Source organism: Mercenaria mercenaria, chromosome 7 (genome assembly GCF_021730395.1).
Source record: "Mercenaria mercenaria strain notata chromosome 7, MADL_Memer_1, whole genome shotgun sequence".
Lineage (NCBI taxonomy): Eukaryota > Metazoa > Mollusca > Bivalvia > Venerida > Veneridae > Mercenaria > Mercenaria mercenaria.
In genome coordinates this window covers 67,183,069-67,208,682 of record NC_069367.1, presented here as the reverse complement: position 1 = coordinate 67,208,682, position 25,614 = coordinate 67,183,069, and the positions used below count along the sequence as shown (strand labels likewise).

Sequence of the window (25,614 nt, the reverse complement as noted above, 5' to 3'; positions counted from 1 at the left end):
TGCGTTTGCTTACTTTGCCTAGAAACAGATATATCAAATTGTGCTATGAAATGCTTTTATGTTATGATAATTTAGGTTATATAAATTGGGCTACAGATGTAAAACAATATTTATATACTAACGGGTTTGGATATATTTGGGAATGCCAAGAAGTCGCTAACCCACGCTATTTTCTGTTTCAATTTGAACAAAGGTTGAAAGACCAATATGTTCAAAACTGGAGGACTAGATGCAATGAAAGTAGTAAACTTTGTCATTATATACATTTAAAACCTTTGTACAATGTTGAGAAGTATGTTACTGTTGTAGATATAGCAAAATTTCGATCCTGTATGGCAAATTTTCGAAGTTCTTCACATAATCTCATGATTGAAAAAGGTAGACATATTGGTTTAGATAGAGAACATCGTGACTGTCCATATTGTGAAGCTGTTATTGAAGACGAATTTCATTTTGTACTTATATGTCCTTTGTATTCAAATATTCGGTCATTATACATTCCATACCATTTTGTTAACAATGCTACAATACAAAACTTTTATGATCTAATGTCAACAGAAAGTGATGAAATTATCAGAAACCTAGCAATGTATATATATAATGCTTTTAAAGAAAGAAGTAAGCTAGTTTCAGACTTTACTTGAACATGTATTTGGTACAAAACTATACTGACATGTGTTTACTGTATAATACATAATTGACAAGTACCTTATAATATTATTATGTAAATGTAAATGACCTTTGCTTCAAACATGTAATTAGATGTTATATGTTCTGTATTTCTCTTGTGTATGGGCCGGAGGCCTTATTATGCAATAAAGAATGAATTGAAAAAAAAAAAAAAAAATCCAAGAATGTCTTGGGCGAATTTGCTGGTTATCAAACTTGTCCGAGATATTATGCCCATAAACATTGTCAGCAAGTTTGGTGAAGATCGGATGAAAACTGTTCGACTAAGAGAGCGGACAAGGCTAAATTCGCAGATTTCGTGTACTTCAAGGGCCACAATCCAAGAGTGCTTGGGGCGATTTGGCTGGTTATCAAACTTTTCCAAGATATTATGCCCACAAACATTCTCACCAAGTTTGTTGAAGACTGGTTGAAAACTGTTAGACATAGAGAGTGGACATGCTTTTGGACGCTGACTGCCCAACCGCCCGCCACAGATGTTCACATAATACGCCCCGCTCTTTTAAAAATGAATATCACCTAATCTTTAAAAGCTGCAAACCAGTCAAGAGCAAACTGATCAGCCACTCAAACACAAACTTTATGCTGCAATTTCAATAGCGTAAAGTCCTCCAAAAATAAAGATTCCCACTCTTTAAAAGCAACAAACCAGTCAAGGGCAAACTGATCGGCAACTCAAGGCCAGACTTCATTCTACAATTTAGTATAAAGTCCTCAAAAATTGAATATAACCCACTTTATTCTAAGAAACTGACCACCAAAAGACAAACTTTATCCACCAACTTACCACAAGGTCTTTACTTAGTTACTAGGTGGCAGATTACCCTCAATGTTCTTAGCAGTATAGCACTCAAGGATAAACCATATGCTCCAACTTGCCATAAAGACTTTACCTACTAAGCAGTGTATCACTCAAAAATAAACCATATGCTCCAACTTGCCATAAAGACTTTACCTACTAAGCAGTGTATAACTCAAAAATAAACCATATGCTCCAACTTGCCATAAAGACTTTACCTACTAAGCAGTGTATCACTCAAAAATAAACCATATGCTCCAACTTGCCATAAAGACTTTACCTACTAAGCAGTGTATCACTCAAAAATAAACCATATGCTCCAACTTGCCATAAAGACTTTACCTACTAAGCAGTGTATCACTCAAAAATAAACCATATGCTCCAACTTGCCATAAAGACTTTACCTACTAAGCAGTGTATCACTCAAAAATAAACCATAATGCTCTCCAACTTGCCATGTCAGCATTATCTACAATGCAGTACTAAGCAGTGTATCACTAAAGGATAAACGAAAAGCTCCAACTTACCATAAAGTGCTCCAAAAGTGAAGATTACCCATTCTATACTAAACAGGAAACCACTCAAAGACAGACCAAGTGCTCCAATTAGGCCACCTATCATTACAACTCTTCTCTGTGTAAAATGTTGGCCAGCCGCAACACAAACAGGAGCTAAAACACAAAAGAAAATTGTTCTTTATAAATGAAGGCCCTAGAATAATGAATCCACCCTTGAAAGGCACTGAGAAACCTGCTTACATGCAAAACTTTAATCTAAACTTTGTGACGTGGACGCTGATGCTGAAGAAAGGGTGATTACAAAAGCTCTTCTATTTGAAAAATTTCAAGTAGTCCAGCTAAAATCACAGTATTTTACACTTTGAAATTTCTTAGTTACATTGGGTACTATGAAAACACTGCAAGTTGATTTTCGCATCTTGTTGCACTTATGTACATTGTCTCTATTGGCAGGGTAAGCCAATTTCAATTGAATACCTTAAGCGATGAAGAAGATATTGAACTTCATTAAAACTCTCACCAAATTTTCTAACTTAAAAAGTGGCAAAATTCTGGAAATATTGCACAGCTACACAATTTGTCATAAAATTGAACATTATCACAATAAACAAGTATAACATGTTTCAAATGAATATCATCAGTAATGAAGAAGATACTTTTTTTTTTGAAAACATAAAGGCAAATGATCTGTAATCTGTTTCACTCTCAAGGTGACAGTGACTCTGATGTTTGATCCACCAACCCCTGAAGCAACAGGGATCAACTACTGACTAAATCATCCTATAAAGTTTGACAGCTGTAGGCCTTATGGTTATTCAGTTATGGAGCAAAAACCATTTTCAATCACAAGCCGTGACCTTGACCTTTGACCCTCCCAAATAAAATGGGTCATTCAAGAAAATACTTATGAGTACTGAATATTATAGAAAAATACACAGTACTCATATGAGTACCAACATTTTTTCGCGAGTACATGGTACTGGCGAGTACTAAGAAATGGTACTTTTACTAATAATACTCAATGATGTACTTGACCAACCGTGGAGGCAATTATTCTATGTGATTTTGGATAGGTTTTCTTAGGCAAAGAACACTGCTGTGTTTAAGGGAGATATATAAAATAGTATAAATTACAGTTCCCAATATCTAACCTTTTGTTTCATTTTGATAGCTTAAAAATTGCTTAGACACACTTTACATGACATGACTTTCCAGCTTTAGCACAGCAGGCAACCACAGACTGATGTCCTCTTGAAACTATTTCAAGCACACGTGGTCACCAAGACTGAACCACAGAGCATCTGCAACTCAAACGGATAGCTTCCTAACATGAAACAATTCTACATACAAAGTAGATTTTTGAGCCCATAGCGGTGCAGGACAAGTGATTTAATGTACCTGAACCACTCGGCCACAGATACCCCAAATGAGAATCTTTGAATTAAGTCATACCTGCCAATGTGTACACTCCACCTGACACACCCATGATCAGTGCTGCTATAGCAACCGGAATGTCAAAATAGTCAACAAATTGCACCAGCAATATACCAAATGATTTAGCAATCCCGACCATGCAGAATATTCCTATGAAGTAACCTGAAATTTATCAATGACAAGAGGATATTACATGAGTGTAATCTTTTCATACTGAATTTAGTAAACCAGTTGAATAAAATATAAAATGCCAGGCTCTTCTAGGTGAAAGACATAATTTATTTACATTGGTAACCTTTGATTTTGTAGACTGTAGATGTCAAGATCATTATATCACAATGTATTCAATGCAGCCAAGGCATATTTAGGTCTAGTCAAACTCGTGACGTAATTTTCACTTTCATTTCATTCCAGTCTGATATTACGTCCAACTCAGCCACGTAAAAATGAAAGAAATATTCTAATTTGATGTAGGTCATACATTTATCTTGTGAACAGAAACATTGTTTAGCATGTTCTGCATAAAACCTATGGAACAAGGCAGTCTGAAAGACAGCTAAATCCCCTGCCACTGCTATGGATAGTGAAAGGGTAAACCTTTGATTTTAGCTGTGACTTTGACCTTGAACTGACATGGCTGACTCATGAATTCTGCACAACGTCTTGATGAGGTGATCATTTGAACCGAGTTTCATGAAAATCCTTCAAGGGGTTTAGGAGATACAGAGCTGAAACCTTTGACCTTCAGTTGTGACCTTGACCTTGAGTTGACATGGCTGACTCATGAGTTCTTGATGAGGTGATCATTTGACCCAAGTTTGATGAAAATCCTTCAAGGGGTTTAGGAGATACAGAGTGGACACAAAATGGAAGGCTCAAACCTTCGACCCTTAGTTGTGACCTTGACCTTGAGCTGGCATGGTTGACTCATAATTTCTGCATATCGTTTTGATGAGGTAATCATTTTACCCAAGTTTTATAAAATTCCTTCAAGGGGTTTAGGAGATATAGAGCAGACACGAAATGGAAGGCTCAAACGTTTGACCTTCAGTTGTGACCTTGACCTTGAGCCGACTCATAAGTTCTGCACATCGTCTTGATGAGGTGACTGTTTGACCCAAGTTTGATGAAAATCCTTCCAGGAGTTTAGGAGATATAGAGCGGACACCACAAAATGGAAGGCTCAAACCTTTGTCCCTAAGTTGTGACCTTGACCTTGAGCCGGCATGACTGACTCATGTGTTCTGCACATCGTCTTGATGAGGTGATCATTTGACCCAAGTTTGATAAAATTCCTTCAAGGGGTTTAGGAGATATAGAGCGGACACAAAATGGAAGGCTCAAACCTTTGACCTTGAGTTGTGACCTTGACCTTGAGCCGACAAGGCTGACCCATGGGTTCTGCACATCGTCTTGATGAGGTGATCATTTGACCCGTTTCATGAAAATCCTTCAAGGAATTTAGAAGATATAGAGCGGACACAAAATGGAAGGCTCAAAACCTTTGACCCTAAGTTGTGACCTTGACCTTGAGCTGGCATGGCTGACTCATGGGTTCTGCACATCGTCTTGATGAGGTGATCATTTGACCAAAGTTTTATAAAATTCCTTCAAGGGGTTTATGAGATATAGAGTGGACACAAAATGGCAGGCTCAAACCTTTGACCTTGAGTTGTGACCTTGACCTTGAACCGACAAGGCTGACTCATGGGTCCTGCACATCGTCTTGATGAGGTGATCATTTGACCCAAGTTTCATGAAAATCCTTCAAGGGGTTTAGGAGATATGGACCGGACACGATTTTGTTACGGACGGAAGGACGGACGGACGCAGACCATTCCTATAATCCCTCCACCACGGCGGGGGATTAAAAACAGCTAGTAAATAAATGCAAGAACATACAGCATTTAGCACAGTGTAAAGTCGTGCTTGATTTGTCTACAAAACTTTATCCAATGTATTCATGAAAGCACAAGCACATGGGATTAGATGTAAATAGATCTCTCCTTAAGATGTTTTGCTTTCAAGTATTGTAATTTGGTGTTAGATCATTGTAAAATACAACCAACCTCCCTATCAACTTTCATGATCTTAGGCCTAAGTGTTTTCGAGTCATCACCCAGAAATGGTTTAACTGTTTGGGACACTGTGACCTTGACCTCTGACCTACTGACATCAAAATCAATAGGGGTCATCTGCCAGTCATGACCAACCTCCCTATTAAGTTTCGTGAGTCTAGGCCCAAGGGTTCTCAAGTAATTGTCCAGAAACTGTTTAACTGTTCTGGGTCACTGTGACCTTGACCTTTAAGATACTGACCTCAAAATCAATATGGAGTCATCTCTTGGTCATGACCAACCTCCATATCAACTTTCATGATCCTAAACCCAAGCATTCTTGAGATATCATCCGGAAACCATTTAATTGTTCTGGATCACTGTGACCTTGACCTTTGGCCAACTGACCTCAAAATCAAAATGGGTCATCTGCTGGTCATGACCAACCTCCCTATCAATTTTCATGATCCTAGGACCAAGCGTTCTTGAGTTATCATCTGAAAACTGTTTAACTGTTCTGGGTCACTGTGACCTTGACCTTTGACCTACTGACCACAAAATAAATAGGGGTCAATTGCTGGTCATGACTAACCTCCCTTTCAACTTTCATGATCCTAAACCCAAGCGTACTTGAGTTGTCATCCGGAAACCATTTAACTGTTCCAGGTCATTGTGACCTTGACATTTGACCAACTGACCTCAAAATCAATAGGGGTCATCTGCCTCCCTATCAACTTTCATTATCCTAGGCCCAAGCGTTCTTGAGTTATCATCCGGAAACTGTTTAATTATTCTGGGTCAATGTGACCTTGACATTTGACCTACTGACCTCAAAATCAATAGGGATCATCTGCTGGTCATGACCAACCTCCCTATCAACTTTCATGATCCTAGGCCCAAGCATTCTTGAGTTATCATCCAAAAACAGATTGGTCTACGGACAGACCGACTGACAGCTGCAAAACAATATACCCCTCCTTCTTCGAAGGTGGGGGGGGGGGGGGGGGGGGCATAATAATAATGTGCTAATACACTTAGAATTAGCCTGAGAGTGTGTGTTACCCATTAACTGTTATCCAATACCGGTACATGATGGCGAATGAAATGCGCAAATAGTGACGTACCGGTAATAAAGCTGTGACGTCACCAACTGAGAAAAACAAGCCGATAAAATAGGTCAGTGGGTGGCTTTCTTCAGGTAATATGAAGTGCTCATGACATGACATTTGGAGTATTACACAAAAACAAGCGCAAGAATAATTTTTTCTATTCAGAAATATTTTTCAGAATGCCATTAAATCAATATTGTGCTATCAATCTTATCTGAAAGACTGAAGTACTTCAATTACGCCAATTTTAAAAAGTCGTTGCTTGTGAATCTGTGGACGGACTGTCATGGCAGTAAACTAGAGTTATGGATTGGGACTAATTTAGGTCCAAAAACTGGGGGGACTGTATTTCTATCGGGAAATGTAGAATCATATTTAACAGCAGGGATTGGCACTGCAAAAGCAATTAACAACAAGCTGTCAGAAGGACTATTCCAAAAGGTTGGAAAGGGGGTATAATATGAGGTTATAGGCTGGGGAATGTTTGAAATAGTTTTTCTTTTTTTGTGGATAAGGAGGGTATGTGGAAACAGGGTGGGGAATGAGGGAATCTATGAAGTTTTTTGGACAGGGAAGTAGGGTGTGCACTGGGTGGGGAGGGGGGGGGGGACAGAGGAAAAGGAGTTTGGGGTTAGAAGTGGATGTATAAGGGATACCAGAGCTAAGAAACATTACAAGTCAAATATAAAGAAGAGTGTCATAAACCTTTAACCAACACTATTACAAAATCTAACCATTTAAGGTACCTGACTCTTAACCAACAGAATCTGATGTCTGCCCCTTACTAAGATCAATCCTTATGTAAGGTTTGAGGAGTTAAGAAAATACTGAGAAACTTTCCATAACATATGTAAAACCTTAACAAGCACTATTACAATATTTAACCCCAGTGTGACCAGTACCTTGGGCATGTTGGGCTTTATCATTTCTGACCCTAAACTATGAAATAAATTGAGAAGATTGCCATAAAACTTTAACAAGCATTCTTACATTATTTGACCCCAGTGACCTTAACCTTTATTATACCTGACCCTTCACTATCATATGCCTGTCCCTTACCAAAACCAACCCTTATGTGAAGTTGAGGATAACAGGGCAGTAGTTAAGAATATGCTATGAAAATAAAAGATTGCCATATAACTTTATCCAGCACTACTACAATATTTCATAATTTCACCCTAGTGACCATTATATTACCCGACCTGAAAGTATCTGAGGTCTGCCCTTTACCAAGAGCAACCCCTATGTTAAGTTTGATGCTAACAGTTCACAAAGTATAGTTAAACTGAGAAGCTTGCCCTAAAACTTTAACCTGAATGCGACAGCGATGCCAGGTAAGTAAAATAGCACTCATTACTCTTCGAGAATGCACCTTCAATACAGAAGTGTGACTGGAAGTCAGTATGTATGACTCTTACATTATAAAAGTTGAATAAAGTTTATAGCATCCTGCACTCTACATACAAAAGACATGACATGTAAAATCCAAAAGCATTATTCCAAAAGTTATGTCTCTGAAACTTTATACTGTCATCATGTAAGAAAGAAACACTACTTACCAATGACAATAACCCATGCCCATCCACAGTCAACTGGCACACCCTGATTATCTGGCATTTCTGTTAAGCTGGAGGGAACTTTACTTCAAAGTTGCTTCCCTTTGATTCTATGGCTGAAGGTTGAATCTCTAAGGTACAGTACTTGTAACTCTTTCTTAAGCCCCTAGTACTATTCTGTAGCCAATACACTAATCACTAAAACCATGACAGTGTTCATCAACACTTAATCTGAAAAGATCAGTTCAATGAAATAGATACTGTTGGGTTATCCAGTAAATTTTAATTACAGATTAAAGTCAACAAAGTATAGGAAATCCATTTACATTTTCACAAGCAGCTGCAATAAAAATTTAGCCATGACATCAAGAGATAACCACATATACATGCTTATCTGATCCAAAAATATCTTTTGTCAATTTTTATTAACACATTTAACAATAAAAGCAGACAAGTTATTAAGAGTAAAACAAGAGGATCATGATGACTCTGGATCGCTCACCTAAGTAATATGAGTTACATGTTACAAATGTCAAACTGATGCTAAAATATTAAGAAAGTAGGTCAGTAGGTCACATTTATGGACACTGAAAGTCAGTTTTAAGATCAGCATGCAAAACTGTACATGTCATCCAAGGCTGTATCTAAAAAAAAAAAGTAGGTCAGTTGGTCACATTCATGGTCACTGAAAGTCAGTTTTATAATTGGTGTGCTAAAATGTACATGTCATAAAAATTTCAAGGCTGTATATTAAAAAAAAAACAAGAAAGTAGGTCAGTAGGTCATATTCATGGTCACTGAAAGATAGTTTTAAGATCAGTGTGCTAAACTGTACATGTCTTCCAAATTTCAAGGCTGTATCTTAAAAATCAAGAAAGTAGGTCTGCAGGTCAAGGTCACAGTCAAGTGATCCCTAATCACTTGGGGTCATCTGGTAATTATAATAAAACAGTCTAGGAAATATGATCCGATAATTTTTTAAGTTTTCCTATACAACTCATATAACAAGTGACCCCAAGGGCAGGGCCTCTTTTCACCCCTGGGGCATAATTTGAACAATCTTGTTAGAGATCCACTAGGCTATGCTACATACCAAATATCAAAGGTCTAGGCCTTGAACTTTTAGACAAGAAGATCCTTAACTTTTTTCCCTATGTTAATCTTGGTACCCCCAGGGCAGGACCTCTTTTCACCCCAGGGGCATAATTTGAACAATTTTGGTAGAGGACCACAAGGCTTAGTATAATGTTCCATATAAAATATCAAAGGCCTAGGTCTTGTGGTTTTAGACAAGAAGATTTTTAAAGTCTTTTCCTATAAAAGTCTATGTAAAACTTGAGACCGCCCGTAGCAGGGCCTCTTTTCACCAAAGGGGCATAATTTGAACAATTTTGGTAGAGGACCACAAGGCAATTTTACATACAAAATATCAAAGGCCTAGGTCTTGTGGTTTTAGACAAGAAGATTTTTAAAGTCTTTTCCTATAAAAGTCTATGTAAAACTTGTGACCCCCAGGCCAGGGTTTCTTTTCACCCCAGGGGAACAATCTTGATAGAGAACCTTAAGATGATGTCACATGCCAAATATATAGGCTCTATGCCTTGAGGTTTTGGACAAGAAGTTTTTTAAAGTTTTTCTTTCGGTTGCCATGGCAACCAGAGTTCTGCATGGAATTCAATTCTTTGAAAAATTTTGAAAGGGGGCCACCCAAGGATCATTCCTGTGGTTTGGTGTAATTCTGCCCAGTGGTTTTCTAGGAGAAGATTTTTTTAGAAAACGTTGACGGACGCACGACGCACCATGAGCCCTGGTCTCAGGTGAGCTAATAAGAAACATGGAAATTCCATAAAAAGTAGGTTTCGAACTTTGCATCACACCATCATGTTCTGTTTAAAACAGGGTCATGTTCTATTATGAATATTAGACTGCATCCAGTCATGATAATCAGAAGTACAGATACAACAAGCATAGATGCTTCATTGCCATTCGTCATAACTGACTCAAGTCATTAGTTATTAGCTGTGTTTTCTATCTTTAGTAACATTGACCTTGACCCTAGTGACCCCAAAAGCAAAATCCCAAACTCTGTCGCCATGCAAGCTATCAACACACTAATTTTCAATGCAACTTGTTGATTCTGTGAAAATTGTTTATCTATTTTAGTGACTGTGACCTTGATCTTGACCCAGTGGCATCTAAATGACTTTTATTTTAAAACAAACAATAGCTGTCACAGGAGACAGGAAATTTCGATGCTGGACAGTGAATTTGGGTACATCTGAGGAAGCTGGAGCTGTCACTGGAGTGTGGATGAAGATATTGGACAATAGCTTAAGTCTCAAAAAATTAAATCAGTATAAAAGGAACATAATTCATGGAAAACTTCTGCAAAAGTAATGCACCATGTGTCATATCATGAGGCCAATAATTCGAAACAACTATTTTAAGTTTTAATCAAATCTATTTAGTAAAACAGCAAAAGTGCATCGCAACTTGAACCGGAAATTCTATTAGTAAAAAGAGGGCATAACTCAGAACGTACTGGTGCCGGCATTATCGAACTTGTGTTGTATGATAAGACTGATGATGTGGAACAACCATTTTATGCTTGATTAAATCCATTTAGCAACAGCACAGATATAAAAAGCATCAAAATTAAACTAACTCTAAGTAAATAGGGGGTATAACTCATAAAACATTTGTGCCAGAGTGACTGACCTTATGCCATATGATGAGGATGACAATCTGGAAAAACTAATTTAAGTGTTAATCAAATTCATTAAGTAATGACAGATATAGTGAAAGTGCACCATAATCAACTTGAAATTCTAAGTAAAAAGGGGGCATAATTCATGAATTACTGGTGGAAGGGTTATGGCCCTTGTATCATATGATGTGGATTATGATGTAGTACAACTATTCTAAGTTTGAATCAAATCCATTTGGAAATAACAGAGATAAAGTGAAAGTGCATCAAAACTTTAACCTGAAATTTTAAGTACAAAGGGGGGATAACTCATAAAATACAGGTGTATGGGTATGGCCCTTGTGTCAAATGATATAGGTGGTGATGATGAACAATTATTTTATGTTTGAAGCAAATCCATCAAGTAATAACAAAGATATAGAGAAAGTGCATCAAAATTTTGACCAAAGTGCGGACACGGAAGGACGCCAACGCCGGGTTGAGTAGGATAGCTCTCCATACTTCGTATAGTCGAGCTAAAAGGTGGGGGGAAGAAAGGCCCAGACTAGGATATAACTGAAACCCATCCTTTTCGACCTTATTGTACACTGTCACTGTGCCAGGGTGGAACTTTCCAACTTTGACTTAAGTGACCCGTAAATACATGCCTAAACTTTGTCTTTGATAAACACTATACACACAATGCTTGCTAATAATAGGTGTACCCAAACTAAAAATACTGAGCAGAAACCATGTTTCTATCTTTAGTTACAGTGACCCTTATATACAACCCAAAGCCAGTTGTTTATATAAGTTTGCTTTACACAATGTGTAAATCCTTACTTAAAGTGGAAACAACCTTTCTGATGATCAGCGTGAATACTTTGTTTTCCTTTTTTTTTTTTTGGTTTAATGCCGTTTTTTAACAGTATTTCAGTTATGTAACGACGGGCAGTTTTAAAAGCAAACCAGGGTTTTGGATTCTGTACCAGTACAAACCTGTTCCCCACAAGTAACTGCCAACTTTCCCATATGAATTAGAGGTGGAGGACGATTGGATTCCCACGCAATCTGTAGATCGGCGCTCTCCCTATTAAGCTAAGCTGGCGGGCTTTTCCTATTTCTATTTTTAGTAACTGTGACTTTGACCTTGACCCTACAGCATTGGAATGACTCTTTTTTAATACAAAATAAAGCTAGGCTGGAACGAGATTTTAAGTGGGACCCATCTGTTTGACATTACAAAATGTACAAAAGACCAACGGTCTAGACCACCGTACCACAGTGGAATTTTTTAGGTATGCAGATTAATCAAGTAATATTGACCTTGAACTTGACCCTAGTGATCCCATATAGACAATCGCAATCTTTGTTTTTTATAAGTAACCGATAGGCCAAGTTAAATTTCAATACATCAATGCCAACAAAAGTTATTGAGCAGAAACAGTTTTTTTTTTCCTTCTATTTTAAGTAACAGTGGCCTTCACTTTGATTATAGTGAACTCATATGCACTAACTCTGTCTCTATGCAAGCTACCTATAAAGTTTCAATGCAATCAGACATTTAAAACTTAAGTTATTGAGGCCATCCACATGCTAACCCGCCCAACAACATTTTTGACAAGGCAGTCTGAAAGACAGCTATATCCCCCACCACTGTTATGGATAGTGGAAAGGATGATGGCATTAGGTGGAAGCATTGACATTAAGTATATCTTATAGTCCATGTATGACGACATCAATACCTTAAGTTGTGACCTTGACCTTGAGACTGCAAGGCTGACTCATGGATTTTGCAAACCATCTAAATAAGGTGAACACTTGACCAAATATCCTTCAAGTGGTTTAGCAGAAAAGGAAGGGACAGGAAATGACCTTGAGTTGTGACCTTGACCTTGAACCAACATAGCTGACTCATGAGTTCTGCACATCCTCTTAATGAGTTGATCATTTGATCCAAGTTTCATGAAGAAAAATACCCGTTACATAGAGATAGATGGTATTTGAAATGTCAATTTCATTAAAATTGTTGAATAAAAATTTTTAATTACCAACCTTAACTATGAGAGTAGTATTTCTGCTAAGTTCAATAAATTTGCTAATTATACATTGACATTTGTAACTGGTAGATACGAAGATTAAATGTATTTCATCAATCTAAACCAAAAGGCAGGTTTTAAAACTGCTTGTACATCTCCATTCTAACTTTGTTGTGCAAGAAAGATCCTATTGGGCAAAATGAAGGCATCTGAACAGGAACACTCCTGTGAAGTTTGGTTGAAACTGGCACAATGACTTCAGGGCAGATGTTTTTAAAACACATTTTGGTTGACGAAAGGACGGAAGATGGACAACAACTGTACAGACATCCGATGATCCTACAAGCTCACTAGAAGCACTTTGTACTCAGGTGAGCTAAAAATCATGAAATTAATATGAATGCTGAAAATGATATCTGCAAATTTTAATTGGTGATGGTAGCAATCCCAAAATGATGAAAAAAAGGCCTGATATTTATTTTAAATTTACTGAAGCAAGTTTACAAGTCTGTCTAGTATTTTATGACCTTTTTGGAAACAAAACACAAAATATACATTCAAAAAATGTCAGCGAGGCAATTTTATGCTTTTGTAACCCGGATAGTAAGAATTACTTCCCTTGATTTATTTCTCGCCATTTGTAGTTTGAATGACCAAGCAGAAACAGTGATCTCTCTATCGATAAGGTTTGTATACTTTATAAACTACCTTCTTCTACCAAAATAATAAAGTTTTGTAGTATAAATTCATACATTAAAATGTATAGAGCTGTCGTAAGAAACTAGTAGTGCAAATTGCCGTACTCTGACAGAAAGCTCATTGAAATATTAAGCAGTCATTAAACACTTATTAATGAGAATAGTGTTGATATGGCTAACCACTCAGAAAATAGTATGAGGATTGTCACGTGATGTTTGTCATTTAAGTACGGCAGAACGTCTTGAGAAATCAGACGGTTCCCAGGCACTGGAGATGAAAGGTCAGGGGTGTGGAAATCCCAATATTTTTCACTTGTCCACGGACAAACGAGACTTAAAAATCTACTTGTCCGCAGTCAAAACTTACTTGCCCGGATTTTCAACATTTTAGCATGCAAATAATTCTTTATTTTTGACAATAATCTACAAGTAGTAACAAAAGCAAACACAATAAAGTGTAATACTGTAGCTGTTATAAAAATAAGCTTTGACACTTTAGCTTGTGTTCGTCCGCGAGGCCATCAAACATTCAACAGAAATACCTAAAAGACTGCTCATCATGCCATGTGAACTCATGTGAGAAAGCATGGCACTTTCTGACTGTTAGAAAAAAACATGAAACTTCCTGACTCGTACTAGCTAGCTCTTTGTGCTTTGACTGTTGACTTCCATTTTTGTTTGCAGACGAAGTTGTAACAACGAATTTGTTTAAAACTTAGTGATAATTGTCCGGTTTCTAATCGCCGAGTTACCGTGGGCAAAATTCACGCGAGATCTTGACAGGGAACCAATCACAATGCAGAGAAAGAGCTGCTAAATTTAGACGCAGTTTGGTTTTCCCAAAACTGGAGAAATCCGTTTCGTACGTCAAATTCTTTCACAAACTCCATAAACTTGAAGCACTATTCAGCGTTTCTAAATTTTTCTTTCCTTTTTTCATTTCAAACCAGAAAATCTGTGCTTGTCCGTGGACAAACGGAATGCGAAAACTCACTTGTCCGCCGTCAAAAAGTCCCGAGTCGGAAAAGTCGGACATAGGAATTCCACACCCCTGCGAAAGGTCGAAGCAGAAGAATAATTATTAGAGAAATTAATTGGGACTTTACAGACTATCTTAACTTATTATCAGTGTTCTCCTTGAAAGCTCTGCTACCTTGGAGAGGATAAATAAGTTAACATAGGATAGTAAAATACCGGGTCGTAGTTGAGATCTATAGGTAATTAAAACATAGAGGGTTGTATAGGCTCATGTTAGTTGGAGATATCATATAGAAACAAATAAGGCATACAACCAATACAATTCATTTATACCATTTGTTCGTGTTAGTTGAACATATTTACAAATAATTAACAGTGATTTAACTATAATTTGTTTATTTCATATGTAATCAATCTAAACAAAGAGCTATAAAAATAAATAGATTGGCAACTTGAAAGGCATATAGAGCAAATCTCGCCAACCTCCCGTGACAAAAAAACGAGATCTCGTTTACCGGAAGTGGCGCTTTCTCCACGCGCCATTTTGTATGCGAAAGCAATGATTCATCAGTAAAATAATTATCACCGTATGACCACGCTTCTTTCAATGGCAAAAAAACCCCGTGTATACTTCGTGCCTTAAGACCATTTCACATTAAACTTACTTTGTTTTAGAAGCTAACATGTATTTTAAATGTAGTTTTAAAGGTACAAATTGTAACTCCATGCTCGCCGATGTTTGTTTTTAGTAAGATAACGCCGAATCACGCTCTGACACGAGCTCATGCGAGATTACAACCAGTTGCCATTCTGTGTATTTTATACTTCTTTGATCTAAATCATTTACGAACCATTTGTCTAAAATCATAGGCCAGGAAGCCCAAAGGAAAATTTGATATAAGAATAAACTTATAAAGTCTAGCTCGTGTGAGTTCTACTATAGACAAGAAATTTCAGTTAATAAGTGTTTCAAGTCATGTGATTTACATATTCCGCTCGGTAAACGTTACACTTTAATGTCATCATAAATTAATTATCTGAAATGTAATCGTTACAAAATCATTGTACATGTACCAGAAAACATTCCTAACGGAATTCATTGTGGATTTCCCAACAGAAAATTTGAGAAATATGCAGAATAATTTTGGATGTGATGGGACAGTGGCAGTCATAAGTTATCACGCGGTCCCAAAACGTCCTATTATTTGGACTATCCCTGAACATCCTATATTTCAGTCTACCCATAGTAATGCATGGCACTGCACCATCTGTTTACGGCTAACCTAGGATATAAAACAGATGACCAACGGTCTTTGCATTTTCAGTTGTTTCAAGTTTGTTGGGGTTTTTTGGTGTTGTCACCCTTGGACTTGGCTGTTGTTCCTTGGTATTAGAAGCAAATAACAGAATATTTACTTGTTTATAAACAAAATGTCTAGTAAGAAAAGTATAACTGCAAGAACAAATTTATAAAGAATTGCCCAGTGAACTAAAATACCTCATTTCACTGTTCCCCAAACTAACCTTTCTCTGAAAAGTGTGTCTCACGCATCAGGAGTTAGCACGCTGCGCTGTGTCAAGGGAGATAATTTATCATGCTGTCATTTTCCTTCACGTAAACAAATGGTTTATTTTCGTTTATTTTATAAAATCTATTTCATTTTCACATAAGTGAATATTAGGGACCAATGCATTGCATTATTTTGATTTAAAAACAAGCACTATTTTCAAAGATCTGGTGACAATTTCTTGAAAAACTCCTAACTTAAGTTTGTGATAATTCGTGACAAAAATTTTCGAGTCAGCTCAGTGACTCCGATTAGCAGTGAAGATACCACGTTTGCAAAATTTATCAATTATTGAACTTACCAAGGTATTGTATCTTGTTTTCTGACATTCATGTACTGTCTTTCTTTGGTGTGTTGAATATATATACTATATTCTTTTTTCAGGGCCTCCTCTGCCATTACTGGCATTCGCCAACGTAGCCAAATGCTACAAGGCAGTCTATCTATCTATCTTCTGTTGACGTCAAACCCCTTGCGGGAACGTAGACGTTTTGCACATCAAAAAGAGAAAGAATATAGTGATAAAAATTTAGAGTGGATGAAACTAAAAATAACTTTGGTGATATAAAAAGGTTAAAACTAGTGTTTGCAGGATAACTAGGGCGAGGCATGTTCAAGGCTGCAAGCTGCAGCATTGAACTGCTCTAGGGTAGGGAGGTGGGTGACACCGGGGGAAGTTGGTTCCAATGGTACACTGTTCTCGGAAAATAAGAAAACTTGTAATAGTGTCTAGGGGTACAGATCCATACGGCCTCAGTCAAATGGCAACATGTCAGTACATGCGATCAGCTGTTATACAGCATAGAAGCAAAAAACGAATGAATCTAACCCTTGAATAAATTATATATTTGAAATTCAGCAGAAAAAAAATTAGCTATAATAATATGCACAGGTCTATTTATTTTGTTATTTAACAATATATAATGATAATCGGCACGGAACTGATTGTTTAATAATCAATTAACCAACATTAAGTAAAAGAAACTGTTTGTAAAAACGTCCCTTGCATCTCGTAACGGCTACCAAATGTGTGGAAAACATAAGTACCCTAAGGGTTAATTACTATTAAAAATAGTTTTTTTTCACAAGATAATTTAACATTATTTTGTTTAATCTTTAATATTTTTTTCTGCCAGTTCGGATCCTCGTGATTTATTTGGTGTTCCTCAGTTATTTACGTTTCAAAAGAAATTGTAACCAATTGGGTGAACGTTGGTATCTGTAAACAATTTAGATCCAAGTTTAAGGTGAATACTGATGAAGTGTTATTTGTTATTTCATGTTCAACAAAATTTGAGATGCGAATAACCCTTAATCTCTAGAAAAACGGAGGTCCGTACCCTAGAAAACATCTAACAGGCTTGTCTACAGGTACGGATCCGTACCTCTAGAATCAGATTCTAGAGGTATGCATCCGTACCCCTAGACACTTCCATGCTACAAATTCAAAGAACTGGCTACAGGTTTTTGAAAGTGGCTACAAGAATTTTATTTAATAAAATGTGGCCAAATTTCAGCAATTCAGCTTCAATTTGGCAGTTTCTCTCAAAAAGTGGCTACAAGTTTCTAAGGCCCAGTGTAGGCCCTGCTTTTTTCTAACAATATGTCACATGTAACATATTCCAAATCAGTAAAATTGTTTTCAAATTATGAACAAAAACAATAATTTCTTTTCATAAAGTTTAGCCCGATCAGGAAATAAAAGCTTGATTGGGCTTCTAAGCCTGATCGGCAATGTTACCAGCCTGATGAAATTGACACACATATAATAGGATGCTTCTGATCAGCGTGATAACTTTTGTCTGTCACTGTCCCATCACGTGCAAACTTATTCTGCATATTTCTGTTGGAAAATCCCTAATGCAATCCGATAGGAACTTTTTCTGGTATATGTATGATTTATTTGTAATGACTTTTATGTTGACATTAAAGCATGAAATTACTCCGCTTACCTTTTTTGAATGTATAGTTTGTGCTTTGTTTCTGCAGTTCAGTGTGTCATCGACGGTTCGCTATGTATGGAAACCGGTGTCAGGGTAGATATCCCCTCACACCTGCTCACAACATATTTATGAAAACTTAAAGTCTCTTATTTAAAGTCATGTGTATATAGTTAGCTCATTTGAAGTTTCTACAACATTGAATATTAATTAATGTTTACTTTATTGGAGCAAGTAAGTCTGCCCAGTATTTTATGACTTTTTAGGATTTTTGAATGTCTTTGTTTTCAAATGAAGGTCTAATAAATATGTATAGTTGTTCTAGGTTTTCCTAAAAGTAAAATGCAGATATTTTTAAGGCATAGAAGGATGGCAACTATAAAATATTAGATCATAAAATGAGCCATCACGATTAGCCGAGCAAGTAAGACTAGACGATGCTAAGCTTTTACAAGATTTTATGCAATCTGCAAACAAAAATTCTGCTTTATAATGAGTTGAAATTTTTAAAAAACACAGTCATAAGCTTTACTGTTAATCATGCAGATAGGCTCACAGGTCTCATTAAGTGATTCCTTTCTTATCTGAACAAAAAAAAAAACCATTGTTCATTTCTATACAAGACACTTGTTAGACCCAATAAAAAGTTAGTAACACCTAGATGCTTGAAAAACGTTTCATTTAAAATCATTCTGTGTTTGAACAATTGATAAGTGGAATAATTTGCCAGACAATATTATGAATGCCAAAAATGTATTACAATTCAAAACTTGGTTTGAAATTGATAGATATCATGGTGATACTAGATTTGATACCCCAACATTTATTAATCAACAATCATTATTCATTTCACCATTTAACTTTATGAAACACCGGAAGTATAACATAAAAAGTAGAAAACTTAGTTTGATGTAGAAGACAAGTACCAGAACTCAAGAAGATTCTACAAGACCAATAGAAGTACCAATAGTAGTTAGGTGCTACATGTACCTGAAAAGCAGCGTCTAGCCAGCCGATAATCCGAAGTCTGGCCTATTCTCTATTACACAGATGCCTAGAAAACCCCTAATGGACTGGTTAGACAGCCAGTTACTGGACGGCTAGAATGCAGGCAAGCCGTCCAGTTACCAGAGGGCTAGACACTTCCTACCTAAAACGCAGAGCTCCCTTGAAAAACCTACAGCCTCCCATGGGAAAGAAGTGGCCTTAACGCAATGACAGTGTCTAGTTTTAGGTAGTGTATATTTTATTAACTTAATGAGACAACATGTCCTGCTTAAGACACAGACACTAGCTCCAACGTTATTAACTTAAGGTCACACTTTGAGGTCACAGGTTTAGAGCATCATTTTCATGCCCTGTCTATAACTCTACCATTCATAAAGGGATTTCAAAATGACTGCATGAATGCCAATGTTCCCAATAATGAGACGATATGTCATGTCCAAGACACAGGCCCCCGTTTCAAAGGTCAAGGTCACACTTAAGAGGTCAAAGATTTTAGGTGTTTTTTTTGTTTTTGGTCTGTTCAGTAACTTTGCAAGGCTGGATATTAAAGTAACTTGACACAGATAGTCACCATAACAAACTTATTTGTTGCATGTAAGACTCAGACCTCTAGCTGAAGGTCAAGAATCACCTTTGGAGATAATACATTTATATGCCCCCACTTTGGTGGGGTGGGGGGGCGGGCATATAGATTTGCCCTTGTCCGTCCGTCCTTCTGAGAATGTTGTGTCGCGCCTAGCTCCAAAAGTATTTGACGTAGAGTCACAAAACTTTACAGGAATGTTGGTCAGCATGTGTAGTTTTGCACCTGGGGTTTCGCGTCCGGATTCATTCGGTCCTGTAGGAGTTATGGCTCCTGACTTTGTAAAAATTGGTCATTTAAGCGTTGTGTCGCGCCTAGCTCCAAAAGTATTTGATGTAGAGTCACAAAACTTTACAGGAATGTTGGTCAGCATGTGTAGTTGTGCACCTGGGGTTTCGCGTCTGGATTCATTCCGTCGTGTAGGAGTTATGGCCCCTGACTTAGTAAAAAATTGGTAATTTTAATGTTTTGTCGCGCGTAGCTCCAAAAGTATTTGACCTAGAGTCACCAAAGTTTACAGGAATGTTGGTCAGCATGTGCAGTTGTGCACCTGGGGTTTCGCGTCCAGATTCATTCAGTTGTGTAGGAGTTATGGCCCCTGACTTAGTTAAAAATTGGTCATTTTAATGTTGTGTCGTGCGTAGCTCCAAAAGTATTTGACCTAGAGTCACCAAAGTTTACAGGAATGTTGGTCAGCATGTGCAGTTCTGTACCTGGGGTTTTGCATCCGGATTCATTCAGTCCTGTAGGAGTTATGGCCCCTGACTTAGTTAAAAATTGGTCATTTTAATGTTGTGTCGCGCGTAGCTCCAAAAGTATTTGACCTAGAGTCACTATAGTTTACAGGAATGTTGGTCAGCATGTGCAGTTGTGCACCTGTGGTTTATCGTCCAGATTCATTCAGTATTGTAGGAGTTATGGCCACTGACCTAGGAAAAATTTGTCATTTTAATGTTTTGTCGCGCGTAGCTCCGAAAATATTTTACCTACAGTCATTACGAAGAGAAATGAGTTTTTTTGACAGCATCAGCATAAATACACACAAGAGAAAAGGCAAGTAACATTAAAATGCAGTGATGGACAGGTATCTGAAAATCTCAAGAAGGCATATATGTTTATATATACATTATATATGGTTATTTTTTGCATTTTGTTTTAAATAGCAACATATTGTTTTCCCAAAGTTGATCTGTGTCCTTTGTCATGTAGTGGGGGCATCTGTGTCCCATGGACACATTTCTAGTTGGTATTTTATTTTATCTGGTTTGTAGCTTTTTTATGCATGGATGTATATTAAAATTACTAGGCATAAATGTTCACCCTTATAAGACAGTGTGTCAAGAAGTGCAAAGGTCAAGGCCACAGCCCCCCAAGTTGTTGTTCTGTTTTATTTTGTTGGTTCATAAGATTACTGCCCTTTATATGATAAAGTACAATAGATGTAACTTTTATATCAGTTTTCATACAAATTTGAAAATGAAATTTTGTTTAAAGTAACATGATTGGTATTTATACTAAGATATAAAAAGCTATTAACAATTGTAAACTTCCAGAATGCACACCCAGGCACAAGCTATAACATTATTGTATATATAAATAAATACAGCTGTATTATGATTGCAATACATTAGGTTAATATGAAGTGCAGCTCTGCATTGACCAACTCTGAATTAACTTCTTCTGGAATGTTATTTGAAAACAAGTTCCACTAGTACCATATAAATGTCATGCATTTGATTTGTTTATTAATTAATACCTCCCTTAGATATGATAAAAAAGTTCTTTTTTTTTTCTTACCAATCCTAAAAATCACCATTATAGATTTCCAGACATTTTCAAACTACATAACTTATTTGTGAATTATATGATATATATTTATGATTTATATGTATAATCTGTTGTTAGTATGTTGTCCCCCTTACTTAAATGTTGTATTGGCATGCAATATGTTTAAATTTGTGAAAAATGTTCCTGTGCAGGGGAGGTTGGTAACTCTGTTATAACAAACAAATTCTTATTATCACTAAATTTGTAAGTAGGTCAAGAACCATAACTCTCTTTCATTTTGTCAGAATTATGGACGTTTTTTGAACATAGGAAATTGGTATTTCTTAACTGTTTTTTAGCCCACCATCAACAGATGGTCCGTCTGTCCGTCTGTTAACAATTTCTCGTTATCACCTCTCCTCAGAAACTACTGGGGGGATTTTGACCAAACTTTGTCAGAATGATATATTGGTACCCTAGTTGTGTCCCTCTGAAAATCAGACTGGTTCAACAATTTTTATGCCCCTGGCATCTTCTGATGCGGGAGGCATATAGTGATTGACCTGTCCGTCCGTACGAGGTTAACCAAATGGGACCGTTTCGTCTAGCATCAATACCCCTTACTAGAATGACTAATACTAATGCAGATGTAACCTGTGGCCATTCCTCATCTTCAGACATCACCTGACTTCAGTTTGACCTTGACCTCATTTTGGACTTAGGTAGCTTTATATGGGCCATCTCTTGGTTAACCAAATGAGAACGTTTCGTCTAGCATCAATACCGCTTACAAAAATGAATTGATACTAATACAGATGTAACCTGTGACCATTCTTCATCTTCAGACATCACCTGACCTCAGTTAAACCTTGACCTTGACCTCATTTTGGACTTAGGTTGCTTTATAAAGGCCATCTCTTGGTTAACCAAATGGGACCGTTTCGTCTAGCATCAATACAGCTTACAAGAATGAATTGATACTAATACAGATGTAACCTGTGACCATTTCTCATCTTCAAACATCACCTAACCTCAGTTTGACCTTGACCTCGTTTTGGACTTAGGTTTCTTTTGTATCGACAAGGATGCCACCGGGGGCTTCAAACGTTTATTGAACGCAGAGCTCCTTGTTGATAGAGTTATGGCCCTTTGTTTATTTTTATAATTTACATAGATTTATATAGGGCAAAAATTTGAAAATCTTCTTGTCCAAAACCACAGAACCTAGGACTTTGATATTTGGTGTGTAGCATCATCTAGCAGTTCTCTACCAATATTATCTAAATTGTTTCCCTAGGGTCAAGTATGGCCCCACCCAGGGGGTCACATGTTTTATATAGACTTATATAGGGAAAAACTTTAAAAATCTTCTTGTCATAATCTGCAGCATTCAAATTTGGACCTTATGCATAGTTTTGAGTGGCTAGATGAACCTTGACATGAGTTGACCTTGATTTTGACCTAGTGACCTACTTTCACATTTCTGTAGCTACAGCCTTCAAATTTGGACCACATGCATAGGTTTGTGTACCAAAATAAACTTTGACATTGACCAAGTGACCTACATTCACATTTAATTTAGACCACATACAAAGTTTTGTGTTCCGAAATGAAATTTGACCTTGATTTTGGCCTAATGACCTTCTTTCGTATTTCTCAAGCTACAGCCTTCAAATTTGGACCACTTGCATAGATTTGTGTACCGAAATGAACTTTGACTTTGAGATTGACCTAGTGACCTACTTTCACATTTCTGTAGCTACAGCCTTCAAATTTGGACTACCTGCATAGGTTTGTGTACCGAAATAAACTTTGACCTTGACATTGACCTAGTGACCTACTTTCACATTTTTGAAGGTACAGGCTTCAAATTTGGACCACATGCATAGTTTTGTGTTCTGAAATGAAATTTGACCTTGATTTTGACTTTGATCTAGTCTTGAAATTTGGAACATTCAAAAATGGCTCAATGGTGGGTGCCATGATCACTCTGTGATCTCTTATTTCTTTTTGTTTAGGTCCACTTTTCTTGAATACTGGTACTAGAATTTTGAAACTTTATATATATTATGTCATCAAAAGGTGAATAAGAAAGATAAAAAAATAACTTTTTCCTGTGTATTGCATGTCAAGCATTTGCAGAAAGCATTAGCATCCACAGGTGGTGCTCTTGTTAAAATTTGATTTTCCTATCTTAGTTGGTTTCCTATATTGGTTGTCCAACCAAGATAGAGGTAATTAATCATGGATGTATATTTAAAAAACATTTTTTTTTCATAAGGAGTTATAGTAATATGAAAAGCATTGTTTCATATGTATCAAAGAATTTCATAGAAAGTTATTTAGTAGATATTCATTAGGAATGCAGGTTTGTAAAATCATCATTATCTGGTTGTGCAACCAAGATAGATAAAAACAACCCATTAATTTTCTAATATATATCTGTCTCTGTGTAATGTGTATAATTGTTCCTTAATACATTCTCTAATTATAGTAGATCTATGAAAAGTGAAAAATGTTATAAAATGTTGCTTATATATGATTGACCTCCTTTAAATAAGTTTGAATTGTTCTGTTATTTGAAAAATTCAAGTTTACTGACTTTCTGTCAGTTTTATCTTCTGCTTGTGCTGGTTACATGCATACTGTGCTGGTAAAACTTAACCCTTACCCTGTTGAATTTTATAGTGAACTTGTCCATCTTTCAGTTTGGACAGTACCATTAACTGTTAAAAGGGGTGCATACCAAAAAGATACTAACTGAATGGCAAACGGTGCAGATCATGATCAGACTACATGGATGTGCAGGCTGATCATGATCTGCACTGGTCGCAAAGGCAGAATCAATCATGTCCAGCATTTCTGTTTCTGTGCAAGTCTGATGTAAATTTCTGGGCTGTCATTTTTAATTATATATATAATAATTATGGTCATTATGTCTAGTGTAAGAATGTATAAATAGGTATATCATCATTGGATATGTAAATAACTGAAATTGGCCCACTTGTTTTTATAGACTGTTTTTAACCTGTTGACATAATTATCATTCTGAATTCTAAGTCTATGTTCTTGTTGGCTAAGAATGTATGAATTGGCATATATAATAAATACACCAAGTGGGATCTCTTGTGTTACAAACTGTAATACTGACAATATTTGTGAATAATCACCTGTCTGTTTGAACATTTTCATAGGATTATGGTGTTGTATTGCTTTTCTTATAAATGTTTAATAAAGGACAATTGATTTTGTATTACTGGAATCTTCATGCATTCGACTGTGAGTAATCAACAGCTTATATCATAAAAGTGAACTATTCACCAATATTTTTTCTCAGAAGTCTTTAGACTTACAGGGAGATACGTCCAGATTTAGTTGTATATGTTCACTCTGCATATTTTCTACACCATCTACATGAGATCTGGTCATAATCTTTGTAGGTGGATGTGCCTTCATGGTCAATTTGAATGTTACTTTAATATTATAGGCCATATTTCAAGTATATAGATGTGCATTTATGGTCCACTTGAATGTAGTCCATATCAATGTGTAGAGGTGCCTTCATGGTCCACTAAAATGTAGTCCATATAAGTATATACCCATAGATGTGCATTCATGGTCCACCAGAATGTAGTGCATATCAGTATACAGGTGTGCCTTAATGGTTCACTTTAATGTAGTCCATATCAGTAAATAGGTATGCCTTCATGGTTCACTGGAATGTAGTACATATCAGTTACTGTATATAGAATGTGCCTTCAAATGGAGTTCATACCACTATATAGATGTGCCATCATGTTCTGCTTGAATGTTGTAGTACATTATCAGTATATAGAATGTGCCTTCAAATGGAGTCCATACCAGCATATAGATGTGCCATCATGTTCTGCTTGAATGTAGTACATTATCAGTACCGTATATAGAATGTGCCTTCAAATGGAGTTCATACCACTATATAGATGTGCCATCATGTTCCGCTTGAATATAGTACATTATCAGTATATAGAATGTGCCTTCAAATGGAGTTCATACCACTATATAGATGTGCCATCATGTTCCGCTTGAATGTAGTACATTATTCGACGCCGCCCTGAAGGCGGTGTCGAGTATATGGGATACACTTTTATTTCGGACCCTGTAAAGATGGTAATGAATAGTTTCGGAGTGATAACCTGAACACAGTG

General features: G+C 36.7%; 2 protein-coding genes across 2 annotated transcripts in view; one reads left to right on the top strand and one right to left on the bottom strand.

Moving 5' to 3' along the window:
- LOC123554017 (monocarboxylate transporter 7-like) overlaps positions 1–8,711 on the bottom strand; it is a 40,568-nt gene extending 31,857 nt beyond the window's left edge. Inside the window, exons 1-3 of the mRNA XM_045343833.2 lie at positions 8,167–8,711; positions 3,460–3,603; positions 2,017–2,160 (exon numbers count right to left, since the gene is read on the bottom strand). Coding sequence (XP_045199768.2) covers positions 2,017–2,160; positions 3,460–3,603; positions 8,167–8,224 — 346 coding nt within the window. The 5' untranslated portion in view covers positions 8,225–8,711. The remainder of the gene's footprint in view (positions 1–2,016; positions 2,161–3,459; positions 3,604–8,166) is intronic.
- Positions 8,712–16,154: 7,443 nt separating this feature from the next.
- The window catches only part of LOC123554018 (uncharacterized), a 53,431-nt gene continuing 43,971 nt past the window's right edge, over positions 16,155–25,614 (top strand). Inside the window, exon 1 of the mRNA XM_045343835.2 lies at positions 16,155–16,437. The gene's annotated coding sequence lies outside the window, so the exon portion shown is untranslated. The remainder of the gene's footprint in view (positions 16,438–25,614) is intronic.